At 41.1% G+C, this 16,398-nt stretch overlaps 1 protein-coding gene across 1 annotated transcript in view; it reads left to right on the top strand.

The window, feature by feature from the left end:
• Positions 1 to 1,009: 1,009 nt before the first annotated feature.
• The window catches only part of alcama (activated leukocyte cell adhesion molecule a), a 37,372-nt gene continuing 21,983 nt past the window's right edge, over positions 1,010 to 16,398 (top strand). The window contains exon 1 of the mRNA XM_085288342.1: positions 1,010 to 1,231. Coding sequence (XP_085144468.1) covers positions 1,174 to 1,231 — 58 coding nt within the window. The 5' untranslated portion in view covers positions 1,010 to 1,173. The remainder of the gene's footprint in view (positions 1,232 to 16,398) is intronic.

Here is a 16,398-nt window from a genome sequence, read left to right as displayed (position 1 = left end):
AAGTTTCCTTTAATTTCTGAGGAATTTTACAGTAAATCTGGATGAAACCTGGCACACAGGTACAGTAGGTGTCCCAGAGAAGGAATCTGTTGAAAGTTAGACCTCAACTACTATGGATGATTTTTGATGAATTTCTGAAATTTAGGCTGTTCCATTGTAATTTGTGTGCGCGCATGCATGTGCGCGCGGGTCTAGGCTTTCAAGCGAAAAGGCGCTACCGTAAAGACTGGTGTAAGAGCGCGGAGAGAAGCGGCTGGCTTGACCGCGGCTCACAAATGACGGCTCATTCATTCATTCATTTATGAAATTCCAATGTTGCAAGGACAATATGTATAATGCTTACCGTTTAATAAAGAACACTATCCTGAAATGCAAAAAATTCAAATTGCTGGATCGGCGGACAGAGACGCTTTCTCGCAAGTTAAGTAGATTTTTTTAAGGCGTTTTTTTCCGAAGTCGCAAAAAGTATAACGTCACAACAAAGTGATTGTTCACTTGCAATGTTTAACCTGGAACAACATTTATTATGATGACGTGGGAACAACACCGACATGAGGATATCAGATCGTGTTACAGTCAACAATGTACATTTCAATACAATGCATTCAATACAATGCACAATGTACATTTCAAATTCCTTTAATTTTAAATATGTTTATATCGTCTATCCTGTAAAATAGTCAGATGTCTATTCATATTAATGTACAGAATTCACCTGCTTGCTGCTACTACTGCACATTCACCCAATGTATATACTATATATATATTTAATGTTCTTCCTCTACCCCCCCCCCCCCCCCCCCCCCCCCCCGCCCCACAATTTTTTGCACATGTCGAGGAGCGTGTCAGGCTACATTTCACTGTGTGTTATACTTGTATAACTATGCATGTGGCAAATAAAGAATCTTGAACCTTGGACAATGAAGCAAAATCCCCTAAGAGTCTCCTCCTCCTCCCCCTCCCCCTGTCCTTTCGTCAGCTTTTCCGTATTCCACCTGCCCGGCCTCCCAGTTCAAAACGCATTTCGCTGGACTTTTCACTCTTAAACTGTTGTGAACAGCAGTGAGAAATCTGCCGACCATATTTGTAAACCTTGGTTTGGTTTCCACTGGTCATTACTTGTCTTGCTGGTCATCCACCAACCCCACAATCTTTTCCCCTTTTTTCAAAACGATGGATACTGTCGCTTTACTTTTGCTGTTTGTGGTCAACGCTGGAACGCTGGTTCAAGGTAAGCTTCGCTAATAACGTAACAACAACAACAACAATCTTTATTTATAGAGCACATTAAAAGCCAGGGGCATGCCAAAGTGCTTTACATGAAACAATAAAACAATAAAATGATTTACGCTAAAACATCAGAATCATATAAGTGTGGGATTATGTTCACAGATAAAAACCACTAATAGGAACAGTCAATAGCACACAGCTGTAGCAAAGAAGAACTGTACCATCATACACGTAGTAGGAATACCTCCTAGCATGGTTAGAGTGCTGATGTTGATTTGGCACAAAAATACAATACAGACTAATGCAGTACTAATATTTCTTATAACTAAATGCCAGTTAGCGTAAAATACAAATAACTCACCAGCTGGGTGAGGAAACCGAGACATGCTCGTGACTGATTTTCAGTGTTGGGCTTCCCACTTTACCTTTTTTTTTTAAATAAATAAATAAATAAAAGGGAACTATTTTATGTTAAATGGGTAAAGCAAAGGAACCTGTTTTGTGTGTGTTTGTGTATTGTTTGATATACCCGAGTAGGTTAAGAAGAAGCCAGAAATACTTTTACTTTTATGTCTTTTGTCATGTAAGTCAGGGAGGTCTTGAATTTTTGTACTATATAAGAATATATATATATATATACACACACACAGCAGAAAGTCCCCGGACTTTCTGCTGTGTATTTTCACGGCAGAATGAAAAAGCACCTGACTCGGTGACTCACCACTAGAGCATGAACAGTAGCTGAAATTAGAATCGGTGAAACTGAAACTGAAAATAAATGAGATCACTGCTAAACACACAAACATGAACACTACTCATATGATGCCTTGTAATACACTGGTATCACTTCTGCCCTGTGGTGTGTTAGGTAGTTTCCATCTTGAAATGACGTTAGCTTAAAGTCATTTGACAATTACAAGTGAGTGTGACTAAACAAGAAGTAAAACACTGTTTTTGGCCAAATCCCAGTGGAGGAGTAGCAGCTTTTAATATACAAAAAAAAAAAAAACAGTTCCTCCCACACTGAAAAGAGGAAACTGGAGAAATCCAAACTGAATGGACTTGGACATCCAGGATATTGATAATGCAGTTGTACTGACAGCAGACTGACAACCTACACTTACTATAGTTGAACAGAGAGATCAATGTTGCCCTTTGGGGCCCTTATGTGTGTGGGGGGTTTTGTTGTTTTGTTTTTTTATAACATCTTGGCCCATACTCCATACCAGCGATGGTAATATACCATTACTTCCTGGCGGTAATCCTAAGCCTCATGCAGCATGAACCTCTTTCTTTTTAAAGCTAAAAGCCACCTCTGTGCTTGTAAAACCATCTGTGGTACACTATGAGGCTTCACATGTGATATATGATGACTCTAACGCTGTCAAGCTGCTCAGATTTTCAGTGTTGTGAAACAGAAATGCTCCATGCATTACACAAACTTCTAGTGTTTCACATGTATATATTTTAGGCATATTACCAGTGAATTTTAGTCCCATGTCACAGAATATTAAGATCTTTTAGCCCTTAGAACTAAAGACATGATTTGGAGAAAGAGACTTTGTCCTATCTGTGATGGCACACAGATCCTTAGAGAGTAGAGTAGATAATTCTTCTATGTGGAGCTTGCTAATATTTATTTGCTTTATCAGAATCATGTTTATTACAGGAGCCAGTTGAGGTGGTTTGGGCATCTCATAAGGATGCCTCCTGGGTGCCTCTTTTGGTGAGGTGTTCCGGGCATGTCCCACCAGGAGGAGGGTCTGGGGCAGACCCAGGACACGCTACAACAACAACGACAACAATCTTTATTTATAGAGCACATTTAAAAGCCTTGGGCATACCAAAGTGCTTTACATAAAACAATAAAAAATAAAACAGTTCACACATTAACATCAAATACATAAAAGTAACAGATTATGTTCACAGATAAAAGCCACCAATAAGAGTAAACTGCAGCACATAGGTTATAGCAAGGTAAGACTGTACCACCATGATAAAAGACACCAATAATGGAAAGATAGCAGAGAATTTAATACAATACAATACAATAGGTCAATAGGTCACTGCAAGCAAGCCAGCATTTAACTGGTAGAAAAGGCAAGTTTAAAAAGATATGTTTTTAGCCGTGATTTAAAAGAATGAATAGAATCAGACGCCCGGATGCCAATCGGGAGATTGTTCCACAGCTCCGGTGCAACTAGAGCAAACGATCGATCACCTCTAGATTTCAGTCGAGATCTGGGCTGAACCAACAGTAACTGTGAGGATGACCTTAAAGCCCTAGCAGGAGCATATGGGTTTAAAAGTTCCTTAAGATAGCTTGGTGCAGTGTTATTGGTAATTTTAAAAGTAAACAACAAAATTTTAAATTGAATATTGTCACGGAGGAGCAGGGAGGACTCGGCGCAGACTGAAATCTCAGAAAAACAGGTTTATTTACACACTCCAGGTTCACTATATACAGGTGAAGGAGAGGGGGGCCAGGGTTCCCAGGGGTGCGGAGAGGGGTCGGGAAAAGCGTCCAGAGTCACCAAACCAAGCACGAGAAATCTGCATACAGAGAACAAGAGTTAGCACGGAACTTTCACGGACAGAGCTCAAAACTGGCTGAGGCTAAAGTAGCACTGACGAGCGTTACTCAATAGTCCAGCGGCGAGGTGCTCTCAGTCACTGCCTTAAGTAGCGGGAGCAAACAAGGTGAGGAGCCACAGGTGATTGCCTACAGGTGGTGGAGGCCGGGAGCTCACAATGAGCTCCGCCCAGGCAGCGAGCAGAGAGAGAGGAGAGAGAAAAAAGACAAAACATAACATGTAGCCACACAGGGCCAGCCGAGCAGGCACGGGGACCATGACAAATACGATATTTGACAGGCAGCCAGTGCAGATCAGCAAGGACAGGAGTAATGTGGGCAAACTTCTTGGTTTTAGTTAGAATGCGTGCTGCAGCATTCTGAACTGTCTGTAATCTGTGTAAAAGGGAAGAGTGAAGACCACAATAAAGTGAATTGCAGTAATCAAGCCTTGACGTTACAAAGGCGTGGATCAGCTGGAGGGATTATGTCTCTCAGCTGGCCTTGGTGTTCCCTCGGACAAGCTAGAAGAAGTGGCTGTTTAGGCCGCTGCCCCTGCAACCCAGCCCCGAATAAGCGGATGAAGATGGATGGATGTTTATTACAAATTCTAACATAATTAAGGATTTGTGTCTCATTTTTGCTAGGTAATCATAGATTATTGTTTTCAGCAAGTCTCACACACGTCTCCTGGGCAGTTCCAGCCCTTTTTTTATTGGCAAATCTCTCAATCTCCTCCAGATTTGATGGTGTTGTTGCACAGACCTTGGTGTTCAGGTCAGATCACAGATTTTAAATCAGATTCAAGTGAGAGCTTTGCGCAGAACACACAGTACTTTGTTCACTTTGGTCTTCTGGAGTTATTTACTAGGAGCAAAATATGTTTTGGGTCGTTGTTGTGTTGGAAGACAAAGTGACAACCCAGACCCAGTTTTGCACAAGTATCTTTTTTTCTTCATAATTCCTTCACTTTGATGAAATTCCCAGTTCTGGATGCACTGAAGTATCTCCAAGTTTCACTGCTGGATGGTGTTCTTTCAGTTGCACACCTCTCCCTTTTTTCTCCAAACATAAGCAGCATCTGCAGCACAGCGCTCCCAGCTGCTATGCACACTTTTGTGCTTTTGCATTTTTTATGCTTTTTTAGTGCAACACACTGATCACTTTCAGTCAGCAGGAACTGAGAGAAATTGGCCTCAGCATGAACTTTATATTGGATAGGACCCAAAGTATCCCACCTGCGATTGTGAAACCACTGGGTGCTCTGTGGGTTATTGTCTACTAATTGTAACTGAATCCTGGCTCCATTTGCAAATCCCCGATGCCTCAGTGGAGCTACCAAAATCATCTGTGTTTTTTTTGAACCGGAAGCTTTGGATAACTAGCTCCTGCCAAGAGCCTTCCTACCACATTTTGGATCAACTTAAGGCTTTTCATGGAATTTTTAGGACATCCTGATAATAATGAATTGCAGTAGTCCAGCCTACAAGTAATAAATGTGTGAACTAGTTTTTCACCACCATTGAGAATGAGACAGGATGTTTCTAATTCTACAGAGGCTGTCATTTGATGCTTAGGTCACAGGCTGACAAACCTGAAAAACATGTGTGACTACATTTCTGCTATGCAGATTTTGTTTTGCTTTCAACCAGCATGGTGTCACATTTTGCATGCGGTGTGGAAAAGGCCTCTTTCTTTGTTAAATGATGGCTTTGTGCCTTTCGGTGAGTAAATAAGAGTTAAATGTTCCCATTTATTGTGAAGATCTTCGAAAAAGTTGTGGCTAACCAGCTAATAGCTGTCTTGGACAAGTACAGTATTCTTGATTAGTTTCAATCTGGCCTTTGTAGAGCTTATTCCACTGAAACAGCTCTTAAGTGACATTTGATGTGAACTGATAATGGAGAATGTTCTGTTTTGCTGAGCTTAGAAGCTACCTCTGCTTTTAATACTGTTGACCATCGTGTTTTGTTCAATAGGCTGAGATATTAGATGAGTGTATCTGGGTCTGCTTAGGCTATTTCTAAGTCCAGGTCTTCTTCCAGTTCTCTTATATATGATGTGCCACAAGGTTCTGTTTGGGGTATCTGTTTCTGTTATCTGTTCCCTCTTCAGCAAATTTTGAACATCTTTAAGGACATTTCTTATCACTGCTATGCAGATGACTTTCAGTTTATATCTGTTTTGAGTCCTAGGATGTTACTAAGCTGAAAAAGGAAATTATCCTGAATAGGTGATTAGACTCTAAAAGTTAGATGGCTGGTATCTTTTTCCAAAACCAACAAGTATAAAAAAACTGAACCCTTGTTTGTGCCTCTGGCAAATTTGCACCTAACACAATCAAAACACTTGGTTACTTTGCCTCATTTGCTAAATCTTCCATTTGGAACTTTGGGATAGAAACATCCGTCATTTAGAGAAAATATTACGCATTTCGTATTGAGCTGAGAAGGAACGCAGTTTGTCCCGTACTTCATCTAGAATGGAAAAAGACACAAAGCTGGAGTTATTCTGCGTCTTTACGCTGTCAGCTGCCTTTTCTTCTCTTATTCTCTCCCCCTCCCTCTCCTGTTGCTACTTCAATCGTGAAACTGATCAATGATCAGCTGATCAGCTTTTCTGTCGCAAGTCCCGTCTCTCTTGTTTGTTTATCTCCCACTTTGCGCCAGAAAGAGGAAACCAGTGGATGTAAGCTTGATCAGCTTTTGTTAGAATTTATTTAATATTAATTTCTAGTATCAGCTGATGTTTGCTGGAGCCACGGCAGTAAAAGCTGCTGGTCATTATATCGGTTTGGTTATCTGGTGAGAGGGAAACATGAAGATGAAACCAGGAGATGTCCTCACAGAATCATCAGAGCTGAACAGGTGATGGAGAAACAGGTTTACCTTTTAGGTGACATGAATGAGTTGAAGGGAAGTTATAAACTGTTTCTGAGAAATAACACCAGGATTCTTTTCTAAGTAGCTGACAGCTGGTAACTGTGCAGGGGCGGGTCTAGCAAAGTTTTGCCAGGGGGCCAGGTAGGGCGTTAACAGGGAAAGGGAGCACACAGAAATACTCTTTCTTTCTTATTCTCATTTAAAATGTCTAGCATTTAACAAATAATTATCTGAATCTTACAACCAAAGTTTTCATCTGACGCAAAATGTATAGAAATCATACATATACCAACAAGACAGTGTACATCACTGTCACAACAGCGTCTGTTTTCATTCAACCACAGCACTGAAACTGCTCTGACAAAAGTGTTTAATGACATATGTCTGAATACAGACAGTGGAAAAATGTCAGTTTTAGTTTTACTGGATCTCAGTGCAGCATTTGATACAGTTGACCACAACATATTACTCAAACGACTGGAGAACTGGGCAGGGATAGCTCAGTAGGTAGAGTGGTGGCCCCATGATCGGAAGGTCGGGGGTTCGACTCCACTGAACGGCTAACCTGAGGTACCCCTGAGCAAGGTACCGTCCCTACACACTGCTCCCCGGGCGCTGCACTGGTGGCTGCCCACTGCTTCACTGGGTGAATGGGTTAAATGCAGAGGAACTATTTCCCTATGGGGACTAACACGCACACTTTACACTTTACTTTACACACAGGTCTTTCAGGAACTGTACTAAACTGGTTCATAACATACTTAGAAAACAGGAAATACTTTGTATCAATAGGTAACTTCACATCTGAGCAGACAAGTATCACATGTGGAGTTCCCCAAGGTTCCATCATGGGACCTCTTCTGTTTAACATCTACATGCTCCCACTGGCACAGATTATAAAGAACAACAAAATAAACTATCACAGCTATGCAGATGACACACAAATATATTCAATTAAATTCAATTGAATTTTATTCATATAGCGCGAAATCACAACAAAAGTCGCCTCAAGGCGCTTCATAGATACAGAGAAAAACCCAACAATCATATGACCCCCTATGAGCAAGCCCTTTTGACAGGAAGAAACCTCCGGCAGAACCAGGCTCATGGAGGGGCAGCCATCTGCTGCCACCGGTTGGGGTGAGAGAAGGAAGACAGGATAAAAGACATGCTGTGGAAGAGAGACAGAGATTAATAACAGATATGATTCAATGCAGAGAGGTCTATTAACACATAGTGAGTGAGAAAGGTGACTGGAAAGGAAAAACTCAATGCATCATGGGAATCCCCCGGCAGCCTACGTCTATTGCAGCATAACTAAGGGAGCATTCAGGGTCACCTGGTCCAGCCCTAACTATATGCATTAGCAAAAAGGAAAGTTTTAAGCCTAATCTTAAAAGTAGAGATAGTGTCTGTCTCCCGAATCCAAACTGGAAGCTGGTTCCACAGAAGAGGGGCCTGAAAACTGAAGGCTCTCCCTCCCATTCTACTTTTAAATACTCTAGGAACAACAAGTAGGCCTGCAGAGCGAGAGCAAAGTGCTCTAATAGGGTGATATGGTACTACAAGGTCATTAAGATAAGATGGGGCCTGATTATTTAGACCTTGTATGTGAGGAGCAGGATTTTGAATTCAATTCTGGACTTAACAGGAAGCCAATGAAGGGAAGCCAAAACAGGAGAAATATGCTCTCTCTTTCTAGTCCCTAGTCCCTTCAGCTAATCCAAAATGCTGCAGCATTTTGGATTAACTGAAGGCTTTTCAGTGAGTTTTTAGGACATCCTGATAATAATGAATTACAGTAGTCCAGCCTGGAAGTAATAAATGCATGAACTAGTTTTTCAGCTTTGCTTAGGCTGCTGCCCCCGCGACCCGGCCCCGGACAAAGCGGATGAAGATGGATGGATAGTTTTTCAGCGTCACTCTGAGACAGGATATTTCTAATTTTAGAGATGTTGCGCAAATGGAAGAACGCAGTCTTACATATTTGTTTGATATGTGCGTTGAAGGACATATCCTGGTCAAAAATGACTCCAAGGTTCCTCACAGCGTTACTGGAGGCCAAGGTAATGCCATCCAGAGTAAGAATCTGGTTAGATACCATATTTCTAAGCTTTTCAGGGCCGAGTACAATAACCTCAGTTTTATCTGAATTAAGAAGCAAAAAGTTAGCGGCCATCCAGGTCTTTATGTCTTTAAGACATATATCACAATGTCACCAGGAGACCAGGGCCTTTACAGGCTCTTGGTTATTACATTGAGGAAATTAATGACTGGTTGTGTCACAATTTTTTCCAGCTAAACAAAAACAAAACTGAAGTAATAGTCTTTGGAGCCAAAGAAAAACGATTACAGGTCACCAGAGAACTTCAATCTATACACCTAATGACCACCAACCAGGCGAAAAAAAGTATTTAGTCAGCCACCGATTGTGCAAGTTCCCCCACCTAAAATGATGACGGAGGTCAGTAATTTGCACCAGAGGTACACTTCAACTGTGAGAGACAGAATGTGAAAAAAAAATCCATGAATCCACATGGTAGGATTTGTAAAGAATTTATTCGTAAATCAGGGTGGAAAATAAGTATTTGGTCAATAACAAAAATACAACTCAATACTTTGTAACATAACCTTTGTTGGCAATAACAGAGGTCAAACGTTTACTATAGGTCTTTACCAGGTTTGCACACACAGTAGCTGGTATTGTGGCCCATTCCTCCATGCAGATCTTCTCGAGAGCAGTGATGTTTTGGGGCTGTCGCCGAGCAACACGGACTTTCAACTCCCGCCACAGATTTTCTATGGCAGGGGTGCCCAATCCCGGTCCTCGAGAGCTACTATCCTGCAGCTTTTAGATGCATCCCTACTCCAACACAGCTGAATCAAATGGTTTGATCTCTTCAGCATGCCATCATGTTTGGCAAAGGCCTGATAACAAGCCATTCATTTGATTCAGGTGTGTGGGAACAAGGATGCATCTAAAAGCTGCAGGACGGTAGCTCTCGAGGACCGGGATTGGGCACCCCTGTTCTATGGGGTTGAGATCTGGAGACTGGCTAGGCCACTCCAGGACTTTCAAATGCTTCTTACGGAGCCACTCCTTTGTTGCCTGGGCGGTGTGTTTTGGATCATTGTCATGTTGGAAGACCCAGCCTCGTTTCATCTTCAAAGTTCTCACTGATGGAAGGAGGTTTTGGCTCAAAATCTCACGATACATGGCCCCATTCATTCTGTCCTTAACACGGATCAGTCGTCCTGTCCCCTTGGCAGAAAAACAGCCCCATAGCATGATGTTTCCACCCCCATGCTTCACAGTAGGTATGGTGTTCTTGGGATGCAACTCAGTATTCTTCTTCCTCCAAACACGACGAGTTGAGTTTATACCAAAAAGGTCTACTTTGGTTTCATCTGACCACATGACATTCTCCCAATCCTCTGCTGTATCATCCATGTGCTCTCTGGCAAACTTCAGACGGGCCTGGACATGCACTGGCTTCAGCAGCGGAACACGTGTGGCACTGCGGGATTTGATTCCCTGCCGTTGTAGTGTGTTACTGATCAAATCAAATCAAATCACTTTTTATTGTCACATCACATGTGCAGGTACATTGGTACAGCACATGTGAGTGAAATTCTTGTGTGCGAGCTTCACAAGCAACAGAGTTGTGCAAAATACAATAATGTAAACAAGCAAAATACAAGAATGGCTACATCTGAAACTAATAAATATATGTACAATATATAATAGTATATGCATTTCTGGATGTGTATACTAAATATTTTTCTACGTGTGTGTGTGTGTGTGTGTGTGTGTACACATATTTTACAAATTAAATAGAGTAAACAATGAATAGAATATATAAAATAAATAAAATAAAATATACAGAGTGAGACATGTGCAAAACAGTGGCATTACTGTACAGTATGGAGTGCATAATGTTAAAGTTCCAGTAGTGAAGCTGAGGTGTCTATGATGTGTTCAGCAGCCTGATGGCCTGATGGAAAAAGCTGTCTCTCAGTCTGCTGGTACGGGACCGGATGCTGCAGAACCTCCTTCCTGATGGAAGTAGTCTAAACAGTTTATGGCTGGGGTGACTGGAGTCCTTGATGATCCTCCCCGCTTTCCTCAGGCACCGCTTCCTGTAGATGTCTTGGAGGGACGGAAGCTCACCTCCAATTATCCGTTCAGAGCACCGCACTACTCGCTGGAGAACTTTGCAGTTGTAGGCGGTGCTGTTGCCATACCAGGTGGTGATGCATCCAGTGAGGATGCTCTCAATGGCACAGTGATAGAAGGTCCTGAGGATGCGGGGGCTTATGCCGAATCTTTTCAGTCTCCTGAGAAAGAAGAGGCGCTGCTGCGCCTTCTTCACTGTTTTGTTTGTGTGTACTGACCACGTAAGATCCTCAGCCAGATGTACACCAAGGAACCGGAAGCTGCTCACTCTCTCCACAGCAGCGCCGCTGATGGTGATGGGGGTGTGTACTTCTCTGCATGGCTTCTCTGATGGTGACCTTTGTTACTTTGGTCCCAGCTCTCTGCAGGTCATTCACCAGGTCCCCCCGTGTGGTTCTGAGATCTTTGCTCACCGTTCTCATGATCATTTTGACCCCACGGGATGAGATCTTGCGTGGAGCCCCAGATCGAGAGAGATTACCAGTGGTCTTGTATGTCTTCCATTTTCTGATGATTGCTCCCACAGTTGATTTTTTCACACCAAGCTGCTTGCCTATTGTAGATTCACTCTTCCCAGTCTGGTGCAGGTCTACAATACTTTTCCTGGTGTCCTTCGAAAGCTCTTTGGTCTTGGCCATGGCGGAGTTTGGAGTCTGACTGTTTGAGGCTGTGGACAGGTGTCTTTTATACAGATGATGAGTTCAAACAGGTGCCATTCATACAGGTAACGAGTGGGGGACAGAAAAGCTTCTTACAGAAGACGTTACAGGTCTGTGAGAGCCAGAGATTTTCCTTGTTTGAGGTGACCAAATACTTTTTTTTTTTTCACATTCTGTCTCTCACAGTTGAAGTGTACCTCTGGTGGAAATTACTGACCTCTGTCATCATTTTAAGTGGGGGAACTTGCACAATCGGTGGCTGACTAAATACTTTTTTGCCCCACTGTAGCTGCCAACATCTGTGAACAAATATAATTCTGTAAAGTTGTTCTATGTAGTGTGTAACTGTTAATATAGAGCATTATTCAATTTATTGCTAATGCAATTATATGGCACATTCACTTCTGAGGAAATTTTAGATGCCACTCATCATCAGAAAGGTTGCCTACCCCTGCATGCATTTATTTCATTATGTTTAGATTACCTTAAATCACTGGTCGCTTGTCTAAGTAAAAACTCCTTGGAACATCTGTAAGTTGTTTAGAATGATGCTGCAAGGGTGCTGACAAAGTCTTCCAAGTACTGAGGTCACGCTGTTACTGACCCACCTGCATTGGATCCCCATTAAATTTAGAGTCCATTTCAACATTCTGGCTTTTAGAGTTCTTCATGGACAACCACAAACTTATATCAATAAACTTTGAAATCTTTATGTCCCTAACATGCCCCTGAGGCCATGTAGTTGAGGCCTGCTGGCTGTGCATCATACAAAGCTGAAAACTAAAGTAGACAGTGCTTGTGCAACTCTGGAAGGGTCTACCTCTGAAATATGTGGTCTCAGTGGTCTCTTTTAAAATACGGCTAAAAATGAATCTTTTTGGCCTTGTGTTTGGTTAACTTTGGTGTATTTTGTTGTGAAGTACTATGTGATGTTTACCTTAAAAGTTGCTATTGTTGTTGTTTTGTTTTGTTCTCACAAGAAAAGGCAAATATGCTCAAATTATAAGTTTTCACAATTTATTATCAGACTGTTAGAATTTCCACTTGTTTTATGTGGACCTCTGGCTCAGAGGCAAAGGCTGCTGGGCCCAGGCAGGAAACACTTTTATTGCATGTGGTAAAAACAGAATGTTAACACGATTGGTAAAACATTGGAGGGAAGACTTTAGACCACATCTCAGGCTGCACCTTTCAGACCATGTAATAATAAAACATGGAGAAAAGACAATTTCAAAAAAACCCCACCGAAAACCGATTAACATTGACTAGAAGCTAACTCTGGTACTAATGTTGGTCGGTCGGTGGGTGGGGTGGGGGGTTTAAAGGGACCAGATTATGTGCTGGAACTCCTCCATAATTTAGGAACCACAAAAGTAAAAGTTCAGTATCGACATGGGAAGAACAAGGCAGCAGTTGTGAATGTCAATGACCAAATAGTCACAGACTTCATCATGGTGGCACGAAGACCCAAAGTCCTCTAGTGGGCCCTGTGTTCACTGCCCAGCATTGCTCAGCATTGCTTAGAAAACTAGAATTGCCAGGTCCACCACTGGTGCCTTGTGATAAGCACACTAACATGTATAAGGAGGAAGGACATCTGCAGGTCACATTGTCTTAGTTTTTAATTGGTTTACTTGCCTGTTGGACATGTTTCGGACCTCAGAAAACAAGTTCTTGTACTGGGCATTATTTTTTGTCTAATTACATGAATTGTAAATAATGAAAGGCATTTTGAACAAGAGGATATTCTGTTTCTCTCCAGACATGCTGGTGCCTCAACAGTCTGCTGAGTCTACACAAGGCCATTTTCCCATATAGAATTAATTAGCCTTAATTCCCAAGGGCACTTGCCTTTCCATCCCTCTGTGCTTCTCTAGGGCATCACATCTAGGATTAACCATGGGCCAGCATGAAGTTGATCGAGAAATCTATATAATTTTAACTTTGATTTTATATATGGTCTTCCGAAAGACAGAGGGATATGTCACATTTTAGGTTTTTAAAAGCAAGGAAATTAGTGCTTTTATAAAACGGATGGTATTTTTTTTTCTTCCAGATAAATAGAAATGTGTTTTGTTTGTTTTTAATTTTGAAATCAAAGGCTTGGGCTTGGATTCGCGCTGCTCTGAACACTGCAGCCTGTGGTATTCACATTCCAAGTTGAGGAAAATCTAATATCACAATATTTTTTGCCTACATCACGATACATGACATATATCACAATATGTTTAAATAACCTCCAAAAACAAATGTTATTTTTAGCCAATCAGTCATTCAAATCGATCCCTCAGTGTTTTGTTTTGTTTTTTACAAACGACTGTACTGTCAACAGTATGTTTCTTCCTGTTATCAACACTAGACCTTTACCAGCAAACGATCACAGCAACATAAAAGGACATGAAGCAAAAATTCACCACGGTGTACCAGGTAGAAAATGTTCTATTTGGGAGGGGGAAATTAATGATGCATTCGCAGAGTTTGGGAGAAAAGACACTCACAGTGAATTGCATGCAGATGGTTACGGTAAAGCCATTTTAGCCATCATATATGGAAAAACTTGTGATACAGTATATTCGATATATCGCTCACCCCTAAGTCCAAGACCTTAAAGAGTATTGAGATTTGGAAGTTGCAAGAGTTAGATTGAACATAGTCACTTATATATCAAGTTTGCATCAGAGAAATTTTCATTGCCTTCAATGTCTTCCTATCACCAACTCTGCTGTGGTTGTGTAAGATGTAGTCAGAGTTTCTAGCAAATGCTTTGTTTATTGCAGATGTGCCGGAGTCTAATCGGAAAACCTAATTTGAGAACTTGGGCCCATTGTCAGTGACAACTTTATCTGGTATTCAGTGTATTGCACACATTCTCTGGAGCGTGTCAGTAGTGACTGGAGCTGTAAATACCTGAAGTGCAAGACTACTTGGGGCTCCTATTTTTTTTAAATCAATGTAGACAACCAGAGGATCGAGGCAACAAACAAGGCAAGTCCCCTGGACTGGATTGGACTGGGTGTTTTAAACAGAGAGACCATCTACACTTCCTGTTTTGTAGGACTACACGATATGACCAAAATTATATAGTGCAATTCCTACAAATTTAGTGAATAGTTTATATCATTACCACATCAAAAGTTTCTTTTTTTTACATTTAGATTAGATTAACTAATATGGACCTTACATGGTGTTATCCAGTAGTGACACACACTGGATGACTCACACAATCATCCAGTGATTGGATACAATGGCAAAAAATGCAATGGCAATTTTTTTTGCCATTGCATGAAACCATATATTTATAGATGTAACTTGTAATAGACATTATTATTTTTCTGAGTCTTTATTACATGGCGTACCACAGGGAAAAGCCTGTTCTAATGTTTGAGTCTGAGGTTTATTATGAGGACCTGGCTCATATTTGCCTCTGATTCATAAACTCTCTCTGTACTCTTTAATGTGATTCTTGCAAAGAAGGTTTGTTGTGTTTGTGTCTGTGGTGGGGACCATTTTCTTGTATAATTTGTGCAGTTTTCTCCTCCATGTCACACTTTTCATAACTGAATCACGTCCACGCCACAGAGGTAGGCCCTCGTTTAGGAACGAGCTCCTCAATTTGTTTTGCCTGGTTCTTCTGCTGTACCGTGGTGATTATTGCAAACTGTCATCTAAGTCAATGAAAACATATTACAGTAAACCGTGTCTTTTGCGACAGCACAAAATAAACAATAGATGTTTTGATATCATCATCTGATATATTTCGTTATATCTCACATCTCTGTATTGAGGTGCTGGTTCCACGGATCGGCAACATCTGCACTTTATAAAGAACTCAAACAGCAACTTGCTTAGAGCCAAAATAAATTTTACACATATAGTATAACTTTAAACAAAGCTACATTCAACATCTATAGAACAAACTTATACAGTTACACAAAAACTATACTAAACAAAGTTGTTGGGGTTTTTTTTTTTTTACTCGCTACTGAGCAGGGTGAAATTCTGAACAATAACTCCACAAAGTCACTTCAAACCTTAACAAATAGCCAAGGCTACATTAACATTTTCATCATAATAAAAAATAAAAAATTTCATTGTATGTTGTTAGCCTGTCTCTTACCATTCTCACTTTCTATATTTTTGGCTAATTTCACTCAGTAATATTCGAGTGTTTGTACTCACAGTTTTTCAACATGCTTTGTTTTTAACAGTTAATATATATTTTTTGTAGAAATGCAGAATTCAGTGACAAGAAACTGGACAGGGAAACAAGCAATATTGTTTTAACTGTCCATCCATCTTTTTCCACCAATTTTCTTACTTCTTTGACATTACACATGATCGTTGTGATGTATGGTATCACACATCACATTTGGAGTGACAGGATATTGTGCTATAGTTTGACTCACTTATTAACACCCAGGCATTTTAAGACAGTTATAGTTGGGAGGAGCTGCTCACTGACCCACTGGTACATTAATGATTATTTTCGTTGCTGGGTTTCTTAAGATCTCAGCAGTTGGAAGTGGGTTTGATGTACACAAGGATTGATTGAGTCAGGGGAGAAGAGCTACATGGATATGTTCATGTACCCAGGTTTGGCTAATCAGGGTGCAAACAAGCAGTACTCAAAATGCCAGCTGTTGCTGTACACATGTTACTGAGGCTACGTCCACACGTACCCGGGTATTTTTGAAAACGTAGATTTTTCTATGCGTTTTCACCTTTCGTCCACATGTAAACGGCGTTTTCGGTCACTGAAAACTGAGATTTTTAAAACCTCCGGCCAGGGTGGATATTTTTGAAAACTCAGTTTTTGCATTTCCGTGTGGACAAGAAAAACGGAGAAAACGCAGAAAATGCAGCGTCAAGGGTGTGCGC

Source organism: Mchenga conophoros, linkage group LG10 (assembly GCF_057382185.1).
Source record: "Mchenga conophoros isolate Kocher_MC1m ecotype Shallow Benthic linkage group LG10, M_conophoros_male_GT1.1, whole genome shotgun sequence".
NCBI lineage: Eukaryota > Metazoa > Chordata > Actinopteri > Cichliformes > Cichlidae > Mchenga > Mchenga conophoros.
Note: the sequence above shows the minus strand (reverse complement) of the source record. Positions and strands in the feature narration are given on the sequence as shown.